Consider the following 24,415-nt stretch of genomic DNA (forward strand, 5'->3'; position numbering starts at 1 on the left):
GAAGGTGGACACAAAATGCTGGAGTAGCTCAGCGGGTCAGGCAGCATCTCTGGAGGGAAGGAATGGGTGGCGTTTCAGAGATGCTGCCTGCCCTGCTGAGCTACTCCACCACTTTGTGTCCACCTCAGGTTTGTAGGTTAATTGGCTTGGTAAATGTAAAAATTGTCCCCGGTAGGATAGTGTTGATCTGCGATAGCAGGTATCGCTGGTTGGCGCAGACCGGTGGGCCGAAGGGCCTGTTTCCGCGCTGTATCTCTAAACTAGACTAAGTTTGTAGTTAATTGTATACGAGTACACAACAAGTTCGTGCTCATAAGTACAGAATTAGGCCATTCGGACATTACAATCTAAATTCTAAACCCCTAAATTAACGGTGTGTATGTATTGCAATGGTGATATCCAATTATATTGTCAACGTAACAGAACAGGATTAATCCTGAGATTTCACAATGGTGTGACTAGGAGTTCACTGTAGTGGTTAGGTCATATGTTCATAAGTGATAGGAACAGAATGAGGCCATTCGGCCCATCATGTCTACTCCGCCATTCAATCATGGCTAATCTATCTCTCCCTCGTAAGAAAGATGAGAGGGGATCTTATTGAAACATATAAGATTATTAAGGTTTTGGACACGCAAGAGGCAAGGAACTTACCGATGCTGGTTTACACCAAAGCTAGGCACAAAATACCAGAGTAACTCAACGGGTCGGGCAGCATCTCTGGTGAAATTGAGTCAGGTTGAAGAAGGGTCCCAATACAAAACATCACCTGTCCATGTTCTCTAGAGATGCTGCCTGACCCCCCCGCTGAGTTACTCCAGCACTCTGTGTCTATCTTTAAAGTCAGCAAAACTTTTCTTACAACAGTGACAATGTTCCCGATGTTGGGGGAGTCCAGAACCAGGGGCCACAGTTTTAGAATAAGGGGTAAGCCATTTAGAACGGAGACGAGGAAACACTTTTTCACACAGAGAGCGGTGAGTCTGTGGAATTCTCTGCCTCAGATGGCGGTGGAGGCCCGGTTCTCTGGATACTTTCAAGAGAGAGCTACATAGAGCTCTTAAAGATAGCGGAGTCAGGGGATATGGGGATAAGGCAGGAATGGGGTACTGATTGGGGATGATCAGCCATGATCTCAGTGAATGGCGGTGCTGGCTCGAAGGGCCGAATGGCCTACTGCTGCACCTATTGTCCATTGTCTATTAACCCCATTATCCATAGCCCCTGACACCCATTAATCTAGAATCTCTCTATCTCTGCCTTACACATAACCATTGACTTGGACTCCACAACCTTCTGTTAAGTATATCATAGTCACACAGCAAGGAAACATGGCCCTCGGGCCAACGTTGCCATGCCAACCAAGTTGCCCCATCTATGCCAGTCCCACCTGCCCACATTTGGCCCATATCCCCCCCATCACAACTTTCCCTCACCTGTCCAAATGTCTTCTTTAGTGTTGCTATTCCACCAAAGAAACTTGATTCACTGCAGCTAACTCTATGACACGAAGTCAAACTCAAGTACGATAGGCAGAGCAAAGGGGAAGATACAGAGTGCAGGATATAGTTCTCAGTATTGTAGCGCATCAGTTCCAGGGACAAAGTCCAATGTCCGCAATGGGGTAGAGGTGAATCGGACAGTACCCTAGCTTATGGAAGGACCGTTCAGAAGCCTGATAACAGAGGGGAAGAAGCTGTTTGTGAGTCTGGTGGTGCGCGCTTTCAAGCTTCTGTACCTTCTCACTAAAGGGAGATTTTTTAATTTATTTTTTAACTACAAATTTTTCTTCAAGTCCTTCAAAATTCCAAGCAGGAACTAACATAACTCTGGGCCTCCACCAGTTAAATTGTTGGCTTGTTTAAACTGTGATAATGCAGAGTGGAGGAGTTAAAATGTCAAAAACGAGCTATCTATGCTTCAAGCTCCTAATCAGCTCATTGTTAAGGCAGCTGGACACCATTTAAAGAGAGTGGGTGAAAGCAAAGATTAAATGAACACTTTCACGTTATTTGTTACGTGTTTAAAAAGTAATGCGCAAAATCACAATGCTTTAAGTGTTGGAGGTTAATTGTTACATAAAGGACAACCCACCTACCTCACTATATTTAGGACATAGTTTGCAAACAAGGCATAACTGGCCTCAGTATCATCAACTTCTGAAAGAATTACATTGTAGAGTGGAATTTGCTGAAGGGTTTTTGGGTCAGAGTCCCTAGTCTCAGGAATGCACCAGCTCCAGTTATAAAAATGAACGCTGCATTTGTCATGCAGTGGGCCTGCCTCATCACCTCTCACCCTGCAGCCTCACCTACACCAGCTGCACGCTGCCTGCACTGTGTGTGAACATAGACTCGCTGGAATGCTGTCAGTGTGCACATCACTCTCACACACACACACTTACGCTCACTGACACTCCCACACACACTCACACCCTCACGCTCACTGACACTCCCACACACACTCACACCCTCACGCTCACTGACACTCCCACACACACTCACACTTGTGCTTGCACACTCTCACCCACACACTGACACTCCCACACACACTCACACCCACACTCTCACACTGACACTCCCACACTCTTACTCGTGCATGCACACTTACCCCCACACACACTCATCCACACACACACGTCAACTCACACACACACTCACCAACTCGCGCACACTCACACACACTCACACACACACTCACCCTCACCAACTCACAACACACACTCACCCACACACACTCACCAACACACACTCACCAACCTCACTTACATCATCACTCTTGCACACTCACTCACCATCACTCTTGCACACTCACTTGCACACTCACTAACAATCACACACACACACACACACACAAACTCAAGAGTATTTTATCGTCATCGGTCCCAGACAGAACAAGGACATGAGCTGATTTCTTTAGTCAGAGGGTGGTGAATCATCAGTCTGAAGAAGGGTCTCGACCTGAAACGTCACCCAATCCGTCTCTCCAGAGATGCTACCTGTCCCGCTGAGATACTCCAGCATTTTGTGTCTGTCTTTGTTATGAGGAATAAGTTAGATCGACACAAAGTGCTGGAGTAACTCGGCGGGTCAGGCAGCATCTCTGGAGATAAAGGATGGGTGATATTTTGGGTTGGAACCCTTCCTCAGATTGAGAGTACAGGTGGGGCAGAGGGGGGGTGGAGTGGGGGGGGGGGGGGGGGGGGGGGGAGATAAAACAACCAGAGCTGAGAAAAGGTCGGAACAAATCAGGGTCGGCAACAGATTATCTCAGGAAGGGTGGAGCTCAAAATGGCCCATTACGTTAGGACCATTCAAGGATAATGTAGGGAATTTCTGCTTCCAGATATCGAGGCCGATAAGGATACTGAGAAATCACAGACTAAGGAATGGTCTCGAACCGAAACGTCACCTATTCCTTCTCTCCATAGATGCTGCCTCACTAACGGCGAGTTTCTCCAGCATTTTTGTCTACCTTCGTCATTCAACCTTGTTTGTCCATCGATGCTGGTATCATCTGCAAATTTTGAGATGATGTTGGAACCGTGTCTGGCTACAGCTCTTCGGGATAACGGAATCAAGGGAAATGGGGAGAAAGCAGGAACGGGGTACTGATTCTGGATGATCAGCCACGATCATATTGAATGGTGGTGCTGGCTCGAAGGGCTGAACGGCCTACTCCTGCACTTGTTTTCGAGAACCAGGGGCCACAGTTTAAGAATAAGGGGTAAGCCATTTAGAACGGAGACGAGGAAACACTTTTTCCTCTCAGAGAGTGGTGAGTCTGTGGAATTCTCTGCCTCAGAGGGCGGTGGAGGCCGGTCCTCTGGATTCTTTCAAGAGAGAGCTAGATAGGGCTCTTAAAGATAGCGGAGTCAGGGGATATGGGGAGAAGGCAGGAACGGGGTACTGATTGGGGATGATCAGCCATGATCACACTGAATAGCGGTGCTGGCTCGAAGGGCCGAATGGCCTACTCCTGCACCTATTGTCTATTGTTTTTTATGTTTCTATGCTTACACAGTCATGGGTGGAGTGTGTGCAGAGCAAGGAGCTGAGCACACAGCCTTGAGGTGGTCTCGTCTTGATGGTTATCAAGATTCATCATCATAATCATACTTTATTAGCCAAGTATGTTTTGCAACGTCCGAGGAATTTGATTTACAGTCATACTAATAAAAAGCAACAAGACACACAAAACACATTTTAACATCAACATCCACCACAGTGACTCCTCCAAATTCCTCACTGTGATGCAAGGCCGCCAGCTCCATGATGTTAGGCCGCAGAGCGACCGGAGATACGACCCGGAAAACAATCGCTTATCCGGCAAGGCAAGAGATTGAACAAAAAGTTCCCCCCACATAAAACAAACCAGAGAACATAAACACAAACTTTTAAAACACACTGAAAATAACAAAAAGGACAGACAGACCGTTGGCGAGGCTGCCATCACTGACGGCGCCACCCGGTGGAAGGAGGCGTTGTGGTCAATTTGTGCCGCTCGTAGAATGCCGATGTGGATGTCAAGGATCTGATCGCACGAGGATCGGTTCCTCGAGTTTGATGGTAAGTTTAGAGTTTCAGACTCATTAGGTAGTAGAAGGCACAGTGGCGCATTGGGTAGAGTGGCACAGCCGTACATCTGCTGCCTCACAGCGCCGGAGACCCAGGTTCGATCCTGACTACGGGTGCTGCCTGTGCGGAGATTGCACCTTCTTCCCTTGACCTGCGTGGGTTTTCTCCGGTTGCTCCAGTTTCCTCCCACACTCCAAAGACGTGCAGGTTTGTAGGTTAATTGGCTTTGGTGAACATGTTAGATTGTTCCTCATCAGAAACAGAGTCCGAATCAGATTTTATCCGCCAAGTATGTTTTGCAACATACGAGGAATTTCACTGGCCAGGTCAGTCATACAAATAAAAAGCAACAGACTCAAAAACACATTTCATCATGAACATCCACGACAGTGGCCTCTACACATTCCTCACGGGACGATCTTGACTACTGTAGCCGGTGGCATTCGGCCCTCCGATTCAAGGCGTTCAGCTCCTTAATCGGGGGGTTGTCAGCTCCCCCGCGCCGGGCGATCGTACCTCGCGTCGGGGCTGGTCGAATCTTCTGTGGCATTGGAGCTCCCGACTCGCCTCTCCCGAGACTGTGAACCTTTGATGGTAAGTCTGCAGGCCGCGGTGGGAGCGATGGGCCGAAGGGCCTGTTTCCACCCTGTTTCTCTAAAGTCTAAAGAGAAAAAACTCTTTGCTGTTTATAAGCCATGGGTTGATCCAATTTAAAGTGCTTCACCGCCTTCATTATTCAAGAGACAAACTTGTCAGAATCTTTACTACCACAGATCCTGGCTGCCCTAGATGTGGCCATAGCCCAGCCTCTGTAGGACATGTTTTGGACGCGTCCCTCTCTCTACAGCTACTGGGGAAACATATTTGAGGTATTCTCCCATATCTGCAGACAGACTAGAAATCCTGACTTGCACACAGCTATCTTTGGAATATCACCCCCAAACTGTAAGCTTATAAAATTACAAGCAAAATGCTTTCGCATTTGCATAATTGCTTGCTCGAAGGCTTATTCTTTTCAACTAGAAGTAAAAAAAAGCTCCATCTTTTTTGCAGTAGTTAAAGGAGGGGCTCTCCTTTTTCCCCTTGGAAAAGATCAGGTATAAACGGTGTAAGGCCCGCAGAAACATCGCTCTGACCTGGAACCCTTTTATAGATTTTATTAAAGATTTTTCCTTTAACTGAAAATATTGTCTCCACAGTCATAATCATTTATATATATTTCTATGCTGTTGTTGTTAACGTGTAACATTTGAACACAAAGACTTTTTAAATTTTTTTATTATTTTTAATTATTATTATTATTATTATTTTTATTTAAATTTATTTATTATTTTTATTAAAATTATTAAAATTATTATTTTTTTTTTCTCTCTCTCTTTTTTTAGCCTTGGGGATGGGGAGGGGTAGGGGATATATGAGCTCTGTACAATTCTGTACTGTTTGTTGGTGTTCTGTGTAAATGTGTGTTTATAACTTGAAAACCAAAGATAAAATTGTTTTTTTTTTTTAATTAAAAAAAAGCTTTGCTTAATCTATTTTACGGCAACTAAATCTTTCTTTCTTCCATCTGGTCATGACCATTGGCAGTGGAAGCTTCCTGCTGTGGGTGCTTTGCCTGGTTTCCCATCAGTGCTAGGCTAAACATGTCTGGTCACACTGACCCACAAAGTCAACAACTTGAACACTTGTTTAAGACGGAACTGCAGCTGCTGAAAAATCGAAGGTAGACAAAGATGCTGGAGAAACTCAGCGGGTGAGGCAGAAGAAGCGAAGGAAATAGATGGCGTTTCGGGTCGAGACCCTTCTTCAGACCAGGAGCAAGGACAGAATATTGGATCACAATAGTTAACTATGCAAACAACTGTCTATTTCCTAAAGACAGGCACAAAATGCTGGAGTAACTCAACGGGACGGGCAGCATCTCTGGAGAGGAATGGACGACGTTTCGGGTCGAGACCCTTCTTCAGACCTGACTCCTTTATAACAAGAGAGATCATACACACAGCATAGTGCTGTTTAAATCTGCGTTCGCTCAATAGTTGAGCCCATGATAGAAAACAGCATAACATCTGAAGGAAGAGTTTAGTTTAGTTTAGGGATACAGCACAGAAACAGGCCACTCGGCCCACCGGGTCCGTGCCGACCAGCGATCCCCGCACGTTAATACTATCCTACACCCACTAGGGACATTTTTTTTAACATTTACCAAGCCAATTAACCTACAAACCTGTACGTCTTTGGAGTGTGGGAGGAAACCAAAGATCTCTGAGAAAACCCACGCAGGTCACGGGGAGAACATGCAAACTCCGTACAGACAGCACCCGTGGTCGGGAGCGAACCCAGGTCTCCGGCGCTGCATTCGCTGTGAGGCGGCAACTCTACCGCTGCGCCATCTCACGGGAAAAGAGACTCAAGTTGGAAAGGGTGCGGAGAAGATTTACAAGGATGTTGCCAGGACTCGAGGGTCTGAGCTACAGGGAGAGGTTAAGCAAGCTAGGACTCTATTCCTTGTAGCGCAGGAGGATGAGGGGTGATCTTATAGAGGTGTATAAAATCATGAGAGGAATAGATCGGGTCGATGCACAGAGTCTACAGAAGGATTTAATAGGAATCTGAGGGGTAACGGTTTTTGTTTTTTTACACAAAGGGTGGTAGGTGTCTGGAATGAGCTGCCAGAGGAGGTAGTTGAGGCTGGGACTATCGCAACGTTTAAGAAAAGATTAGACGGGTACATGGATAGGACAGGTTTAGAGGGATATGGACCACACGCAGGCAGGTGGGACTAGTGTAGATGGGACATGCTGGCCGGTGTGGGCTAATTGGGTCGAAGGGCATGTCTATACTCAGTATGACTCTAATTAAGGATGGCACAGTGACGCAGCTGTTAGAACTGCAGCCACACAGCATCAAAAGCCTGGGTTCGACCCTGACCTCGGTCTGTGCAGAGTTTGTAGATTCTTCCTGTGATTGTGTGGTCTTTCTCCAGTTGCTCCGGTTTCCTCCCACATCCCAAAGACGTACAGGTTTGTTGGTTAGTTGTCCCTAGTGTGTACAATGTGAAAGTGCAAAAACATAAAACAAGCGCGAAGAGGGTGATGGATGGTCAGCGCAGACTTGGATGGGCCGAAGGGCCTGTTTACACCTTGTGTCTCGAAGCTAAATTAATTTGTTTTCCAAAAAAACTCATCGAGTTTGGGAATGGGTGGAAAATGTGGGTAAATAAATTGTATCCTTGAGTAGGAATAAAAATAGAAGACAAAAGGAGATATTGTGACCATCAGACCACAAGACTTCTGTAATGACAACTAATGGTTAGAAGATTAAAATTAAATTAGCTTCTTGTGTTGTCTCTGTCAGTGCACCACACAATATTTCACCGTCAGAAGATTAATCAGCGGAAATTAGACAGCAATTTAAGTATAGCCCCAAGTGTCAACAAATAGCAACATGCTAATCTCTAAATAACAGTTCTGTTCTTTTTTTTAACGGAAGTTGAAGATGAAATGTGTTGGAAGGAACTGCAGATACTGGTTTAAACCGAAGATAAGACACAAAAAGCTGGAGTAACTCAGCGGGACAGGCAGCATCTCTGGAGAGAAGGAATGGCCGACGTTTCGGGTCGAGACCCTTCTTCAGACCAGTCAAGGAAGAGGGAAACAAGTGATATAGATGGTGCGAAAGAGAAATAAAGAACAATGAATGAAAGATATGCGAGAAAGTAATGATGATAAAGGAAACAGGCCGTTGTTAGCTGTTTGTTGGGTGAGAACGAGAAGCTGGTGCTGGTGCTGAAGCTGGTGTTGGGTGGGGGAGGGATGGAGAGAGAGGGAATGCTGGGGTTATTTGAAGTTAGAGAAATCAATATTCATACCACTGGCCTGTAAGATGCCCAAGCGAAATACGAGGTGCTGTTCCTCCAATTTGCGTTTAGCCTCACTCTGACAATGGAGGAGACCCAGGACAGGAAGATCAGTGTGGGAATGGGAAGAAGAATTAAAGTGTGGGCAAGTTGGGCCGATGGGCCTGTTTCCACACAGTATTAATCTATGCCTCTAAATAAAGCAGGTCGTATATCCATCCTGCAAGTCTTCCAATATATACTTGCATGTATGGGCTGGAGGGCAATAGGTCATTCAGAACCTGGTGGACCAACTAATACTACAGTGGAGCAGAGATCAGAGTTATTGCCATGTAACCAGTAAAGGTCACAGTTAACCCATCTGGGACCGGATCAATAACTAGCCACCACGGCACACGAGAAAACCAATGCGGCAAGGTGGCGCAGCGGTAGAATTGCTGCCTAACAGCGCCGGTGACCCAGGTTCGATCCCGACTACGGGTGCTTGTCTGTACGGAGTTTGTACGTTTCCCCCCCGTGAGTTTTCACCGAGAACGTCAGTCTCCTCCCACACTCCAAAGACGTGCAGGTTTGTAGGTTAATTGGCTTGGTGCAATTGTAAATTGTCCCTGGTGTGTGTAGGGTAGTGCTAGTGTGCGGGGTGATCGCTGGTCGGCGCGGACTCGGTGGGCCGAAGGGCCTTTTCCCACGCAGCATCTCTAGACTAATAGCAGGAGCAGTGTTTCAGCGTCTAATTTTGCCACCACACCCAGTTCATGCCTTCAACAACGGTCTCAGTCCCACGGTTTACGGCAAAAATGTCCGAAGATTGCTACGAAAAACAGAACAGTACAAAGGAACAGGCCCTTCGGCCCACAACATCTGTGCCGAACATGATGCCAAAACCAACTATGACCTGCATGTACATAATCCATCCCCCTCAATAGACAATAGGTGCAGGAGTAGGCCATTCGGCCCTTCGAGCCAGCACCGCCATTCAATGTGATCATGGTTGATCATCCCCAATCAGTACCCCGTTCCTGCCTTCTCCCCAGCGAAGGTTCACAAGGTTAATTCCCGGGATGGCGGGACTGTCATATGCTGAGAGAATGGAGCGGCTGGGCTTGTACACTCTGGAATTTAGAAGGATGAGAGGGTATCTTCTTGAAACATATAAGATTATTAAAGGTTTGGACACGCTAGAGGCAGGAAACATGTCCCCGATGTTGGGGGAGTCCAGAACCAGGGGCCACAGTTTAAGAATAAGGGGTAAGCCATTAAGAATGGAGATGAGGAAACACTTTTTCACACAGAGAGTTGACAAGGTGGACAAAAATGCTAGAGAAACTCACAGAGAGTGGTGTGTCTGTGGAATTCTCTGCGTCTGAGGGCGGTGGAGGTCGGTTCTCTGGATACTTTCAAGAGAGAACTTGATAGGGCTCTTAAAGATAGTGGAGTCAGGGGATATGGGGAGAAGGCAGGAACGGGGTACTGATTGTGAATGATCAGCCATGATCACATTGAATGGCGGTGCTGGCTTGGAGCCGAGTGGCCTACTCCTGCACCTATTGTCTATTAACTCAGCGGGTCAGGCAGCATCTCTGGAGAACATGGAGAGGTGACGTTTCGGGTCGGGTCGCTTCTTCAGATTAGATTGTTTAACTGTTCAATAACCTTAACACGGTGACCAAGTTCTGAAGAATAACAATGTCCCCTTGTAATAAAAAGAGGAATCTAGGAACAAAAACCTCAGGAACACATGGTTCCTTTCTCTCACCTTGCTTCTTCCTAATCTTACATTATCTAGTAAATAATATTTGACATTTTACATCAAAAATAAAATGGCCTGGACAATACTTGTCCAACTCAGTCTACTCAGCTTATCCAACCAGATAGCAGTCCTGAACTACTATCTACCTCATTGGTGAACCTCGGGCTATCCTTGATTGGACTTTGTTCAAAAAGGAACTGCAGATGCTGGAAGATCGAAGGTACACAAAATTGCTGGAGAAACTCAGCGGGTGCAGCAGCATCTATGGAGCGAAGGAATTTCCTTCGCTCCATAGATGCTGCTGCACCCGCTGAGTTTCTCCAGCAATTTTGTGTACCTTGATTGGACTTTACAGGCTTTATCTTGTACTACATGGCAGAACGCCACAGGAGTAACCTTGTGAACCTTCTTCCCGGTGGATATCAAACTTTACAAGTCCCCCTTCTGTCGTGGGGTAGACTGAGCCTGAGACTGACCACCACCCCCCCCCCCCCCACCCCCTCAATCTTTGCACATCCCCAACATTTCATGTTTCATGTTTTTCTTTTGTTTTTTTTTATTATGAGTCGGCAAATTAATTTCCCCCCTGGGATAAATAAAGTTCTACCGTATCGTATCATACTACACGTTATTCCTTCATCAAGTATCTATAGACTGTAAATGGCTCAATTGCAATCACATATTGTCTTTTCGCTGGCTGGTTAGCACGCAACAAAAGCATTTCACTCTACTCGGTACGTGTGACCATAAACTAAACTGAACTCCGTCTGAAGAAGGGTCCCCTCCCGAAACGTCACCTATCCATGTTCTCCACAGATGCTGCCTGACCCGCTGAGTTACTCCAGCACTCTGTGAAACGTCACCTCTCCATGTTCTCCACAGATGCTGCCTGACCCGCTGAGTTACTCCAGCACTCTGTGAAACGTCACCTATCCATGTTCTCCACAGATGCTGCCTGACCCGCTGAGTTACTCCAGCACACTGTGAAACGTCACCTATCCATGTTCTCCAGAGATGCTGCCTGACCCGCTGAGTTACTCCAGCACTCTGTGAAACATCACCTATCCATGTTCTCCACAGATGCTGCCTGACCCGCTGAGTTATGGTGCAGCAGCATCTATGGAGCTAAGGAAATAGGCAACGTTTCGGGCCGAAATCCTTCTGGAAATAGGCAACGTTTCGGGCCGAAACCCTTACGGGTTTCGGCCCAAAACGTTGCCTATTTCCTTAGCTCCATAGATGCTGCCTGACCCGCTGAGTTACTCCAGCACTCTGTGAAACGTCACCTATCCATGTTCTCCACAGATGCTGCCTGACCCGCTGGATTACTCCAGCACTCTGCGTCCTTCAGCCCACTGTCTTTGCTTCTGATACATGGTGAAAAGCAGACACATTATCAGCACTGCAAGTCATAAGTCACAACCTGAAAGCTATTTCCCGATATTGCCGGTTTGCGGAGCTACGGAGATACAGGAAGTGAGGAAACAGCGACAATTACCTCTGAATTACTTGGAGTTCCCGGTTCTCTTGTACCATTGGAGGGATCATAGTAAGGTCCATTATCCTCACCTACAGAGCAGAGGGAATAGAGAGGCTCGATGTGAGTATTCTGCCAACACAAATGGGGCTCAGACATTTGCAATTACACCATTCCAAATAACAAAATATACTTCTCGACACAAAATCCAATCCGTTTTCTTTCAGATCCTTCAGCCAATACATTGAGTTCAATAAGAAGACAACAGCAATAGGCAAAGCATTTCCCCACAGGTACATGCATAGGATAGGTTTGGAGGGATATGGGCCAAGCGCGGGCAGGTGGGACTAGTGTAGATGGGACATGTTGGCCGGTGTGGGCAAGTTGGGCCGAAGGGCTTGTTTCCACACTGTATCACTCTATGACTCTTTGACGTATAGTTAAACAAATACAGATGTTCACCTTCCATGTAGGGGAAGAAAAAACAATGTTGTAGCTAAAATCGCAATCTCTGGATGCTTTCAAGAGAGAGCTATATAGGGCTCTTAAAGATAGCGGAGTCAGACGATATGAGGAGAAGGCAGGAACGGGGTACTGATTGGGGATGATCAGCCATGATCACATTGAATGGCGGTGCTGGCTCGAAGGGCCGAATGGCCTACTCCTGCACCTATTGTCTATTGTCAATCGAGTTGGTCTCCTGGCACTGAAGCTAAGTTTCTGAAGAAGGGTCCCGACCTGACATGTCACCTATTCCTTTTCTCTCCAGAGATGCTGCCTGACCTGCTGAGCTACTCCAGCTTTTTGTGTCTATCTGAAGTTTTTGAATGGATTGATTGAAAGACACGGAAACCGTGAAACCGGAGAAAACCCACGCAGGTCACGGGGAGAACGTACAAACCCCGTACAGACAGCACCCGTAGTCGGGATGGAACCCGGGTCTCTGGCGCTGTGAGGCAGCAACTCTACCGCTGCGCCACGATAGTGCCCTATGATGGCAATTGAAGCTACAGAATTGGGGTGCAGACAGTTCATCTTTGACCCCCCCCCCCCCCCCATGAATCTGCCGATGAAGATTTGGAGCGGAGAGGGTTTAGAACATATCGAAGTACAGCCTTTAGGCTCTCCATGATGCCAAATTAAATGTAGCTAATCCCCTCTAATGCCAAACATGATGCCAGGTTTAACTAATCTCCCTCTGCCTGCATTTCACCCATATTCCAACATTCCCTGCATATCCACGTGCCGATCCAAAAGTCTCTCGGACGCCCCTATAACAACAGCCTCCACCCCACCACCCCCCGACACCAAGTTCCAGGCGCCCACCACCCTCTGTGTAAAAAAAATCTTACCCCCACACATCTCCTTTAAACGTTTTAAAACTCTACTCTTTAATATTTCCACACTGGGAGGGGGGGGGGAATGAAGGTTCTGAATCTCTACCCTTTCAATGTCAGCAGGTGGCGCAGTGGTAGAGCTGCTGCCTCACAGCGCCAGTGACCCGGGTTCGATCCTGACTGCGGGTGCTGCCTGTACGGAGTTTGTACGTTCTCCCTGTGACCTGCGTGGGTTTTCTCCGGGTGCTCCGGTTTCCTCCCACACTCCAAAGACGTACAAATTTCACTGTACCTTAATCGGTACGTGACAATTAAATTAAATCTTGATTCAAGTTTTGTAGGTTAATTGGCTTGGTGTAAGTGTAAAAATTGTCCCTCTTGTTTGTGCAGCATAGTGTTAATGGGCGGGGATCGCTGGTCGGTGCCGTCTCAGTGGGCCGAAGGGCCTGCTTCAGCGCTGTATCTCTATAACTGATGTCCTTCATAACCATCAGGTCTCTCCTCAACTTCTGACGCTCCAGTTTCAAGGATGTCGGATACAGCTGTCTGAGCGAAGGAGTAGCCATCTTTACACATCAGATCAAGATGATTTAAGGATTCCTTAAGGTTATACGAGAGAATTATATCAACAGAGGGATTCGCAGATTCTCTGTCTCCCACTTCAAGCAGAGTTCAACTGGAGGAGATAGGAATGGGGACAGGAGGACTCACTGAGCAGCTGAAGCACTTTTATCATATTATATATATATATATATATATATATATATATCTCTATCTCGCAAGCTAAGTGTGGACAGTTAGAACAAAGAATACTGGCAGAATGCAGAACACATGGGGCAGCAGGGTGGCACAGCGGTAGAGTTGCTGCCTCACAGCGCCAGAGACCCGGGTTCGATCCTGACTACGGGTGCTGTCACTACGGAGTTCGTACGTTCTCCCCGAGGGTTTCCTCCCACAATCCAAAGACGTGCGGGTTTGTAGGTTAAATGGCCTCTGTAAAATTGTCCCTAGTGCGCGGGGGGTAGGACCTGTGCAATCGGGTGATCGCTGGTCGGCGCGGACTCGGTGGGGCAAAGGGCACTCTTTCCGCGCTGTATCTCTCAACCAGACTCAGGATAATTCTGGTCAACTCTAATATTTCCAATCAGTAAGGCAGACACATTAATGCCCAAACATAGCCTCTGCTTTCTTTCTTAAAACAGACAAGGTCATAAACCAAAAGAAAATAATACCTTTGAATGTTTCTTCGTCTGGGCTTTGTCGGATCTCTCGCCGTTTCCCCAGCAAGGGAGAGGTTTTTTTTATTGTCGCTGGGAAATGGTCTAAAAATCATTTTAGCCCAACCTCCCTCACCACAAATCAATGCAGTGAAAGCTATTGGCCAGGCCCTGTACATAGTGGAGCCTCATCAAATCCTTCTAATTGGATTTTGTAAAGTGCAACGTCTCTACATTTAGAGAGGAAAGATGGCAATCATTCAGATAATATTTAGTGGACGACAATTGAGATGAACAGACTGTGCAGTCAAACCAAGAACAGGCTGAACAGGAAAGCAGTCCGAAGGTTCTCAGAGTGTCTTCATTTTAAACCTCTTCCCAGATTTATCACACGTGCTGGAGGTTTGCAGCACAATTTTCTAGGCGTTACAGCTTCTTCCCAAGGAGTCCGCCCCGACCAGCAATCGCCCCCCATTCACTAGCACTATCCTACACGCACACTAGGGACAATTTATCATTTTACCGAAGCCAATTAACCTACAAACCTGTACATCTTTGGAGTTTGGGAGGAAACCGGAGCGCCCGGAGAAAAGCCACGCAGGTCACGGAGAGAACATACAAGTTCCATGCAGACAGCACCTGGAGTCAGGATTGAACCCGGGTCTCTGGTGCAGTGAGGCTCTAACACTGTGTGCTGCCATGTACAATTTTAGGTTATTCAATGATATTCTGTTTTTTTTAATTGTTTCTGCCTGCCTGCCTGCCATCTTGAAAAAGCAGTTCTTTGTAATGGTTTACTTATCCTGAAGATAGACACAAAATGCTGGAGTAACTCAGCGGGACAGGCAGCATCCCTGGATGGAAGGAATGGGTGACGTTTCGGGTCCAGACCCTTCTTCAGACTGAGAGTCGGGGTAGAGGGAGACACAGAGATATGGAAGGGTAAGGTGTGAAAACGAGACATCAGAAGGGATGTCTAATCAAGGAAAATGTATAAATACATTTTAATAAATACATACAAAGAAAAAATACATCGTTGTAAGCTAGGGGAAGGTGACAATGAAGCATATAAAGGTAATATTTAATCAGAAGGACTGTCGGACTAGTCGGTGAACTAGGATGGGGAGGGATGGAGAGAGAGGGAAAGCAAGGGCTACTTGAAGTTAGAGAAGTCAATGTTCATAAGCTGCCCACGCGAAATATGAGTTGCTGTTTCTCCGACAGTGGAGGAGGCCCAGGACAGAAAGATCAGTGTAGGAATGGGAGGGAGAGTTAAAGTGTTTGGCAACCTGGAGATCAGGTAGGCTCAGGCAGACCGAGTGACTTACTTATCCTGTTCAACCGATCACTGTGACAATTCAACATGTTAAGTATTCTCTTCCCCCAAGTCCTCCCACACTTGAGAAATACCCATGGCCTGACTGAACGTCCCCTGTTTAGTCTGCAAATTGCCTCAGAAGAACATTGGGGCATTCCCCAGGTGATAGAGATAGCATAGTTTGGGATCTAGTCGAAACAAGAAAACATCAAGATAAAACCACAATTGCTTTGTTACAGTCAACACATTTCAGACACAAGCACTAAATATTTTTAGCACACAATTTCAAGGCTTGATAAGTGCAAAAATTCCAATTATGGAATTGGGATGTTCCATAATGCGGGAATTATGGAATTTGCGCAAAATGCAGGAACATCACAAGACGACGAGCCACAAAGAGTAAATCCAACTAATTATCACCAACAACAACAACACAACTTTCACAAAACTTGGACAACTGTAAAAGACACACATAACGGACAAAGGCACTTGCACAGAAGCCACACTCTCTACCTGGTGAGTCCGATGGAAAGCCAGAAATAAGCCCAATATCTTCAAGGGAGAGAAAGACAAAACATTAGGTTGAGCGAGGGAATTAAAACGAGCGCTGTTTAAATCCGCGGCACCTGAGCAGATTAAAAAAGGTTTGCAGTCAAGAGCAAAACTCGCACTCATTTCCCCCCCTGTCATCGGGAAGAAGGTACAGGAGCCTGAAAACTGTAACGTCCAGGTTCAGGAGCAGCTTCTTCCCTACAGCCATCAGGCTATTAAACACTACAACCTCCATTAATCTCTGAACTACAATGACTATTATTGTTAGAGCGGAGAGAATGGAGCGGCTGGGCTTGTACACTCTGGAATATAGAAGGATGAGAGGGTATCTTATTGAAACATATAAGATTATTAAGGGTTTGGACACGCTAGAGGCAAGAAACATGTTCCCGATGTTGGGGGAGTCCAGAACCAGGGGCCACAGTTTAAGAATAAGGGGTAAGTCATTTAGAACGGAGATGAGGAAACACCTTTTCACACAGAGAGTGGTGAGTCTGTGGAATTCTCTGCCTCTGAGGGCGGTGGAGGCCGGTTCTCTGGATACTTTCAAGAAAGAGCTAGATAGGGCTCTTAAAAATAGTGGAATCAGGGGATATGGGGAGATGGCAGGAACGGGGTACTGATTGTGGATGATGAGCCATGATCACATTGAATGGCGGTGCTGGCTCGAAGGGCCGAATGGCCTCCTCCTGCACCTATTGTCTATTGTTATAATTGCACTATTATTATTGTTTGTTTTTTATGGGCACGTATGTATGCGTGTGTATATATATGTGTGTGCATGTGTGCTTGCGTATATACAGTATGTGTGTGTATGTATACTGAACTTTTTGTCCCATTTATTATATCAGTTACAGTGTACTATGTTTACACATTGTGTTGTGCTGCTGCAAGTAAGGATTTCATTGTTCTGTCTGGGACACATGACAATAATATTCTTGACTCTTGACATCAAGGTGTATTAACAGGAGGAACAATGAGGGCTCTCGTTTGTCAGAGCAGCAGCGATACATAATTTCTGCAGCTTCTCCCAATTCAGGAAGCATTTATCATTCAGCCCGATATCCCGCCCCTTCAGTCCGAAGAAGGGTCCCGACCCCAAACTTGGCCGTTTGACCCAACTTGTCAATATCAACCAAGATGGCCCCCTAATAAGCTAATACCATTTCAATAGACAATATACATTAGGTGCAGGAATAGGCCATTCGGCCCTTCCAGCCAGCGCCGCCATTCAATGAGATCATGGCTGATCATCCCCAATCAGTACCCAGTTCCTGCCTTTCCCCATATCCCCTGACATATCCCCTATCTAGCTCTCTCTTGAAAGTATCCTGAGAACCGGCCTCCACTGCCCTCAGGAGGCAGAGAATTCAGCGGGTCAGACAGCATCTGTGCAAGGAAATTTTAAAGAGAGATGATCTTAAGATGCTCTTAAGGTAGGGCTCTTAAAGATAGCGGAGTCAGGGGATATGGGGAGAAGGCAGGAACTAGGTACTGATTGGGGATGATCAGCCATGATCACATTGAATGGGGGTGCTGGCTCGAAGGGCCGAATGGCCTACTCCTGCACCTATTGTCTATTGTCTTTATGGGCTTGTCCTCTAAACAAGAGGAATACTGGGAAGAGAATATTCTTAAAGATGGACACAAAATGCTGGAGTAACTCAGCGGGACAGGCAGTATCTCTGGAGAGAAGGAATGGGTGACGTTTCGGGTCGAGCCCCTTTCTCCAGGCTGAGAGTAAGGGAAGAGGGAGACACAGAGATATGGAAGGGAAAGGAGTGAACACAAGGCATCAAAGGGGAGCAATTTTCAAGAAAAATTTAGAATAGATCGTTGTTAGCTCGGGAAAGGCGGCAACGAAACACACAGAGATAAAATTAATCAGGAGGAGAGACAGGCTGGTCAGAGATCTAGGATGGGGGAGGGATGGAGAGAGAGGGAAAGCAAGGGAATATTTCTCTGTCTGAAGAAGTGGTCTCGGCCCAAGACGTCAGCCATTCCTTCTCTCCAGAGATGCTGCCTGTCCCGCTGAGTTACTCCAGCATTTTGTGTCTTTCTGCGGTTTAAACCGGCACCTGCAATTCCTTCCCTGAATATCTCTCTCTCCCTCTCCCCTGCTCTGTTGCCAGACATTCCACTGGAAGCTGCTGCCATCTCGGTTGCCATGGTGACGGGTTTACAGTGGGGATTAGTCATACAAGCCGCAGGCTGCATTCTTCAGCAGACGTTTCACTCTTTCTCTGTCTCTCTCTCTCTCTGTCTCTCTCTGTCTCTCTCTCTCTCTCTCTCTGTCTCTCTCTGCCTCTCCCTCTCTTCTCTCCCCCCCCCCCCCCCCCCCCCCCCCCCCAGCTTGGAGCTGGGGCATGTGCATTCTTTTCCACAACTGGCTTAAGATAAGGTTTATACACACAAACTGCCCAGCGTTGTACGCTAGTCCTTAATGACACACTCTCTTCTGTCTAGCCACACTGTTGAAAGAAACTGATCGTCTACGAGCAGTGGAAACAAATGAACTGCAGATGATGATTTATACTAAAGGGCACAAAGTGCTGGAGTAACTCAGCGGGTCAGGCAGCATCTCATGAGAAGGTTTTCAAACCAAAACTGAGAGAATGGAGCGGCTGGGCTTGTACACTGTGGAGTTTAGAAGGATGAGAGGGCATCTCATTGAAACATATAAGATTATTAAGGGTTTGGACACGCTAGAGGCAGGGAACGTGTTCCCGATGTTGGGGGAGTCCAGAAACAGGGGCCACACAGTTTAAGAATAAGGGGCAAGCCATTTAGAACGGAGACGAGGAAACACTTTTTTATCTCAGAGAGTTGTGAGTCTGTGGAATTCTCTGCCTCAGAGGGCGGTGGAGGCCGGTTCTCTGGATACTTTCAAGAGATAGGGCTCTTAAAGATAGCGGAGTCAGGGGATATGGGGAGAAGGCAGGAAAGGGGTACTGATTGGGGATGATCAGCCATGATCACATTGAATGGTGGTGCTGGCTCGAAGGGCCAAATGGCCTACTCCTGCACCTATTGTCTATTGTCTATAAAACATCACCTACCCATGCTGTTTCTACTACTGGTAGATTATATTATCGTTAAACTATAAGTACAAGCAGGTTTCCAACCCGAAACGTCACCTTTTCCTTTTCTCCAGAGATGCTGTCTGAGTAGCTGCGTTACTCCAGCATTTTGTGTCTATCTTCGGTATAAACCAGCATCTGCAGTTCCTTCCTGCAGGTAAGTATTTTCATGGTTTTTCAAAGCATGGTATCTAGAGATATTCCAGCATCTTGTGTCCTTTTGTGTGTGAACCAGCATCTGCAGTTCCCCGTTCCTCCTGTTTCAACATTTCTGGAGAACATGGATAGGTGATAAAATATTTTAAGTCGGGACTGTTCTTCAGTCTGAAGAAGGGTACTGACCCCAAGAGTCACCTATCCATGTTCTCCACAGATGCTGCCTGACCCGCTGAGTTACGTTCCACTATCCAGTCTCCACAGATGCTGCCTGACCCGCTGAGTTACTCCAGCACTCTGTGAAACGTCACCTATCCATGTTCTCCACAGATGCTGCCTGACCCGCTGAGTTACTCCAGCACTCTGTGTCCTTATAGTTTAAAGTCTATTCATACTATGGGAACTGGGCCAAATTGCAACTCATACCCGAGCTATAAAGTGGGCTGGAAGAATAAAGAATAAGCTCTTAAAAATCTTTGAATTATTGATATGGAAAAAAATTGCAGAAATGACTCAGATCAGACGGATATTTGCGCATTTTAGAGTATCGAGGGCCACTGGGGATTTGCAATATTCGTCGATTGAAAGTTACAGCATGGAAACAGGCCCTTCAGCCCACTGAATCCATGCCGACCATCGATCACTCGTTCACATTAGTACGATGTTATCAATAGACAATAGGTGCAGGAGGAGGCCATTCGGCCCTTCGAGCCAGCACCGCCATTCAATGTGATCATGGCTGATCATCCACAATCAGTACCCCGTTCCTGCCTTCACCCCATATCCCCTGACTCCGCTATCTTTAAGAGCCCTATCTAGCTCTCTCTTGAAAGTATCCAGAGAACCGGCCTCCACCGCCCTCTGAGGCAGAGAATTCCACAGACTCACAACTCTCTGTGTGAAAAAGTGTTTCCTCATCTCCGTTCTAAATGGCTTACCCCTTATTCTTAAACTGTGGCCCCTGGTTCTGGACTCCCCCAACATCGGGAACATATTTCCTGCCTCTAGCGTGTCTAAACCTTTAATAATCTTATATGTTTCAATAGGATCTCCTCTCATCCTTCTAAACTCTAGAGTGTACAAGCCCAGCCGCTCCAATCTCAGCATATGACAGTCCCGCCATCCCGGGAATGAACCTGGTAAACCTACGCTGCACTCCCTCAATAGCAAGAATGTCCTTCCACAAATTATCCCACTTGCTCATCCACTCCCGACACTTTTACCCAGAGTCGGGGAATCGTGAAGTACAGGACATAGGTCTAAGGTGAGATGGGAAAGATTGAATAGGAACCTGAGGGGCAACTGTGACCACACAGAGGGTGGTGGGAGTATGGAACAAGCTGCCAGAGGAGGTACTATAACAACATTTAAAAGACATTTGGACATATGTATAGATAGGTCATAAGGTGATAAGTAATAGGAGCTGAATTAGGCCATTCGGCCCATCAAGTCTACTCCGCCATTCAATCATGGCTGATCTATTTCTCCTAACCCCATTCTCCTGCCTTCTCCACTGACACACTGATAGGAAATGTTTAGAGGGAGATGGGCCAAATGCAGGCTAGTGGGGCCAGTGGGGCTAGAGTGGGGCCAGTGGGGCTAGTGGTGCCAGTGGGGCCAGTGGGGCTAGTGGGGCCAGTGGGCTAGTGGGGCTAGAGTGGGGCTAGAGGGCTAGAGTGGGGCTAGTGGGCTAGAGTGGGGCTAGAGTGGGGCTAGTGGGCTAGAGTGGGGCTAGAGTGGGGCTAGAGTGGGGCTAGAGTGGGGCTAGAGTGGGGCTAGAGTGGGGCTAGAGTGGGGCCAGAGTGGGGCCAGTGGGGGCTAGAGTGGGGCCGGTGGGGCCAGAGTGGGCTAGTGGGGCTAGTGGGGCCAGAGTGGGGCCAGAGTGGGGCCAGAGTGGGGGCTAGAGTGGGGCCAGTGGGGCTAGAGTGGGGCCAGTGGGGCCAGAGTGGGGCCAGTGGGGCAAGTTGGACTCAAGAACCCATTTCCGCGCTGTGTGACTTTACAGAGGCCATTTAGCCTGCAAACCCGCACGTCTTTGGGATGTGGGAGGAAACCAGAGCACCTGTTGAAGCCCCACTTGGTCACATACAGGAAGAACGTTAAAATCTCCCACAGAAACCACACGTGGTCGGGATCAAACCCGGGTCTCTGGCGCCGTGAGACATCGGAACTACCCGCTGCACCACTGTGCTGCCCTGTCGATACTGCATGCTTATACATTCTCTTCTTCCTCTTGCGAATGAAACATAAACCAAAGGAATAGTTAGATCTCAAGCCGGGTGTTGAGGAGCCTGGTTGTTGTCTCTGCGTCGATGAATTATTCATTCAATGAATGCTTATGTATTAAATGCTGGCCAGTGGCTTACATCTGCATTGGTAACGAGAGCACATTTTTAATGTACAACACATTGGAGTTTTGAATCAATTTTCCTGACTATGCTTCCACGCTCTAAATATAGATGGTCTGTAGGTCAGGGTTCAGAATCTGTCTGTCTGCACAAGGCTTCATTCTGCTCCAGGTCCCAATACGGGATAAACTCTTTGTTTAAGAAGGAACTGCAGATGCTGGAAAATCAAAGATAGACAAAAAATGCTGGAGAAACTCAGCGGGTGCAGCAGCATCTATGGAGCGAAGGAAATAGGCAACGTTTCGGGCCGAAACCCGGAAGGAAATAGGCAACGTTTCGGGCCGAAACCCGGAAGGAAATAGGCAACGTTTCGGGCTGAAACCCGGAAGGAAATAGGCAACGTTTCGGGCCGAAACCCGGAAGGAAATAGGCAAAGTTTCGGGCCAAAACCCGGAAGGAAATAGGCAACGTTTCGGGCCGAAACCCGGAAGGAAATAGGCAAAGTTTCGGGCCGAAACCCGGAAGGAAATAGGCAACGTTTCGGGCCGAAACCCTTCCGGGTATAGGCCCGAAACGTTGCCTATTTCCTCCGCTCCATAGATGCTGCTGCACCCGCTGAGTTTCTCCAGCATTTTTATCTACCTTGAGATAAACTCTGATCTACACAAAATGGAGTAACTCAGCGGGTCAGGCAGCATCTCTGGAGAGAAGGAATGGGTGACGTTTCGGGTCAAGGTGTTCCCGATGTTGGGGGAGTCCAGAACCAGGGGCCGCAGTTTAAGAATAAGGAGTAAGCCATTTAGAACAGAGACGAGAAAACACTTTTTCACACAGAGAGTTGTGAGTCTGGGGAATTCTCTGCCTCAGAGGGCGGTGGAGGCCGGTTCTCTGGATACTTTCAAGAGAGAGCTGGATAGGGCTCTTAAAGATAGCGGAGTCAGGGGATATGGGGAGAAGGCAGGAACGGGGTACCGATTGGGGATGATCGGCCATGATCACATTGAATGGTGGTGCTGGTTCCTGCATCTATTGTCTATTGCCTTTATGGGCTTGTCCTCTAAACAAGAGGAATACTGGGAAGAGAATATTCTTAAAGATAGACACAAAATACTGGAGTGACTCAGCGGGACGGGCAGCATCTCTGGAAAGAAGGGATGGGTGACGTTTCGGGTTGAAACCCTTCTTTTGGCTTAGAGTCTGGGACGAGCGAGACACAGAGATATGGAAGGGCAAGGAGTGAAAACGAGACATTAAAGGAAAATTTAGAATAGATCATTGTTAGCTCGGGAAAGGCGGCAATGAAACATACAGAGATAAAATTTAATCAGGAGGAGAGACAGGCTGGTCAGAGATCTAGGATGGGGGAGGGATGGAGAGAGAGGGAAAACAATGGAATATTTATCTGTCTGAAGAAATGGCCTCGACCCGAGACGTCACCCATTCCTTCTCTACAGAGATGCTGCCTGCCCCGCTGAGTTACTCCAGCATTTTGGGTTTAAACTCAGCATCTGCAGTTCCTGCCCACACAAGATAACCTCTCCTCTGTAAAAGATGATTGAATTCGCTTTAACCAAGCATCAGTGAATTCTTATCACAAGGACATTTTTCATAGCCCGCGCCATGTGATCCACTTTAATTACTGTAATCTATTTACTCTGAGACTGCCGTTGAAATCAACAAGATTGTACAAAGCCAAATCAAATTTACATTTCAATGTACAAAAAAAAAAGTGGCCTTCAAACGAACCCTGGGAAAGAAAACACCAGCGTGTGTTCGCCCATGGAAAATTATTTTGTTGTGGCACGGTGGCGCTGATGTAGAGGTTCTGCCTCACAGCGCCAGAGACCCAGGTTCGATCCTGACTACGGGTGCTGCCTGTACGGAGTTTGCACGTTCTCCCCGTGACCTGCGTGCGTTTACTCTCAGTATTCCGGTTTCCTCCCGCACTCCAAAGACGTGCAGCTTTGTGGCTTAATTTGCTTTGGTAATAATTGTAAATTGCCCCAAGTGTGTGTAGATTAGTGTTGATGGGCGGGGATCGCAGGTGGGCACGGACCTGTTGGGCCGAAGGGCCTGTTTCCGCGCTGTATCACGCATAAGCTTCGTCCCAAACTAACTCAAAATGTATGAACCAGACAAGGAGATGATTGAATGGTACTTTATTGTAACATGTATCGACAGTGAAGTTCCTAGGGGTTTTTTTTTTGCGACAATCAGCTATAAATCAGACAACTGAACGGTCCTCTCATCAGCTAGAGGGTTCCGAACTCACATCTACCTCACTGGAGACCTTTGAGTTGTGAGTCTGGGGAATTCTCTGAGGGCGGTGGAGGCCGGTTCTCTGGATACTTTCAAGAGAGAGCTAGATAGGGCTCTTAAAGATAGCAGAGTCAGGGGATATGGGGAGAAGGCAGGAACGGGGTACTGATTGGGGATGATCAGCCATGATCACATTGAATGGCGGTGCTGGCTCGAAGGGGCCGTATGGCCTACTCCTGCACCTATTTTCCATGTGTCTATGTTTCGATATCACTATAAACATGTGCCAATATTTGAACACTATTTGGGGGCAAGAATGCAACAAAAAAATGCCCAACTCAAAACACTCAGGCAAAATCCACAGGGTGGCAGTAGCAATGAGTGACAGGTGACAGGTTGGGCGAACAGCTGGGACTGTGATTAACGTACATCAGCCCGTCATGACGTCTCAACCCAGAACACCCGACAGACAGCTGAATACTGAG

At 47.2% G+C, this 24,415-nt stretch overlaps 1 protein-coding gene across 10 annotated transcripts in view; it reads right to left on the minus strand.

Moving 5' to 3' along the window:
- The window catches only part of ano5 (anoctamin 5), a 114,044-nt gene that overhangs the window by 66,543 nt on the left and 23,086 nt on the right, over positions 1 to 24,415 (minus strand). For 3 of the 10 annotated variants that reach the window (XM_033038663.1, XM_033038661.1, XM_033038666.1), the window contains exons 2-3: positions 16,049 to 16,087; positions 11,685 to 11,755 (exon numbers count right to left, since the gene is read on the minus strand). The exons of 1 other annotated variant lie outside the window; for it this stretch is intronic. In XM_033038663.1, the coding sequence (XP_032894554.1) occupies positions 11,685 to 11,755; positions 16,049 to 16,087 (110 nt within the window). Of the gene's footprint in view, positions 1 to 2,098; positions 2,120 to 11,684; positions 11,756 to 14,232; positions 14,315 to 16,048; positions 16,088 to 24,415 lie in introns of those variants that run through there. 6 more of the 10 variants (XM_033038665.1, XM_033038664.1, XM_033038667.1 and 3 more) reach the window with 3 other exon arrangements.

This window comes from Amblyraja radiata, chromosome 20 (assembly GCF_010909765.2).
Source record: "Amblyraja radiata isolate CabotCenter1 chromosome 20, sAmbRad1.1.pri, whole genome shotgun sequence".
In the NCBI taxonomy this organism is placed as follows: Eukaryota; Metazoa; Chordata; class Chondrichthyes; order Rajiformes; family Rajidae; genus Amblyraja; species Amblyraja radiata.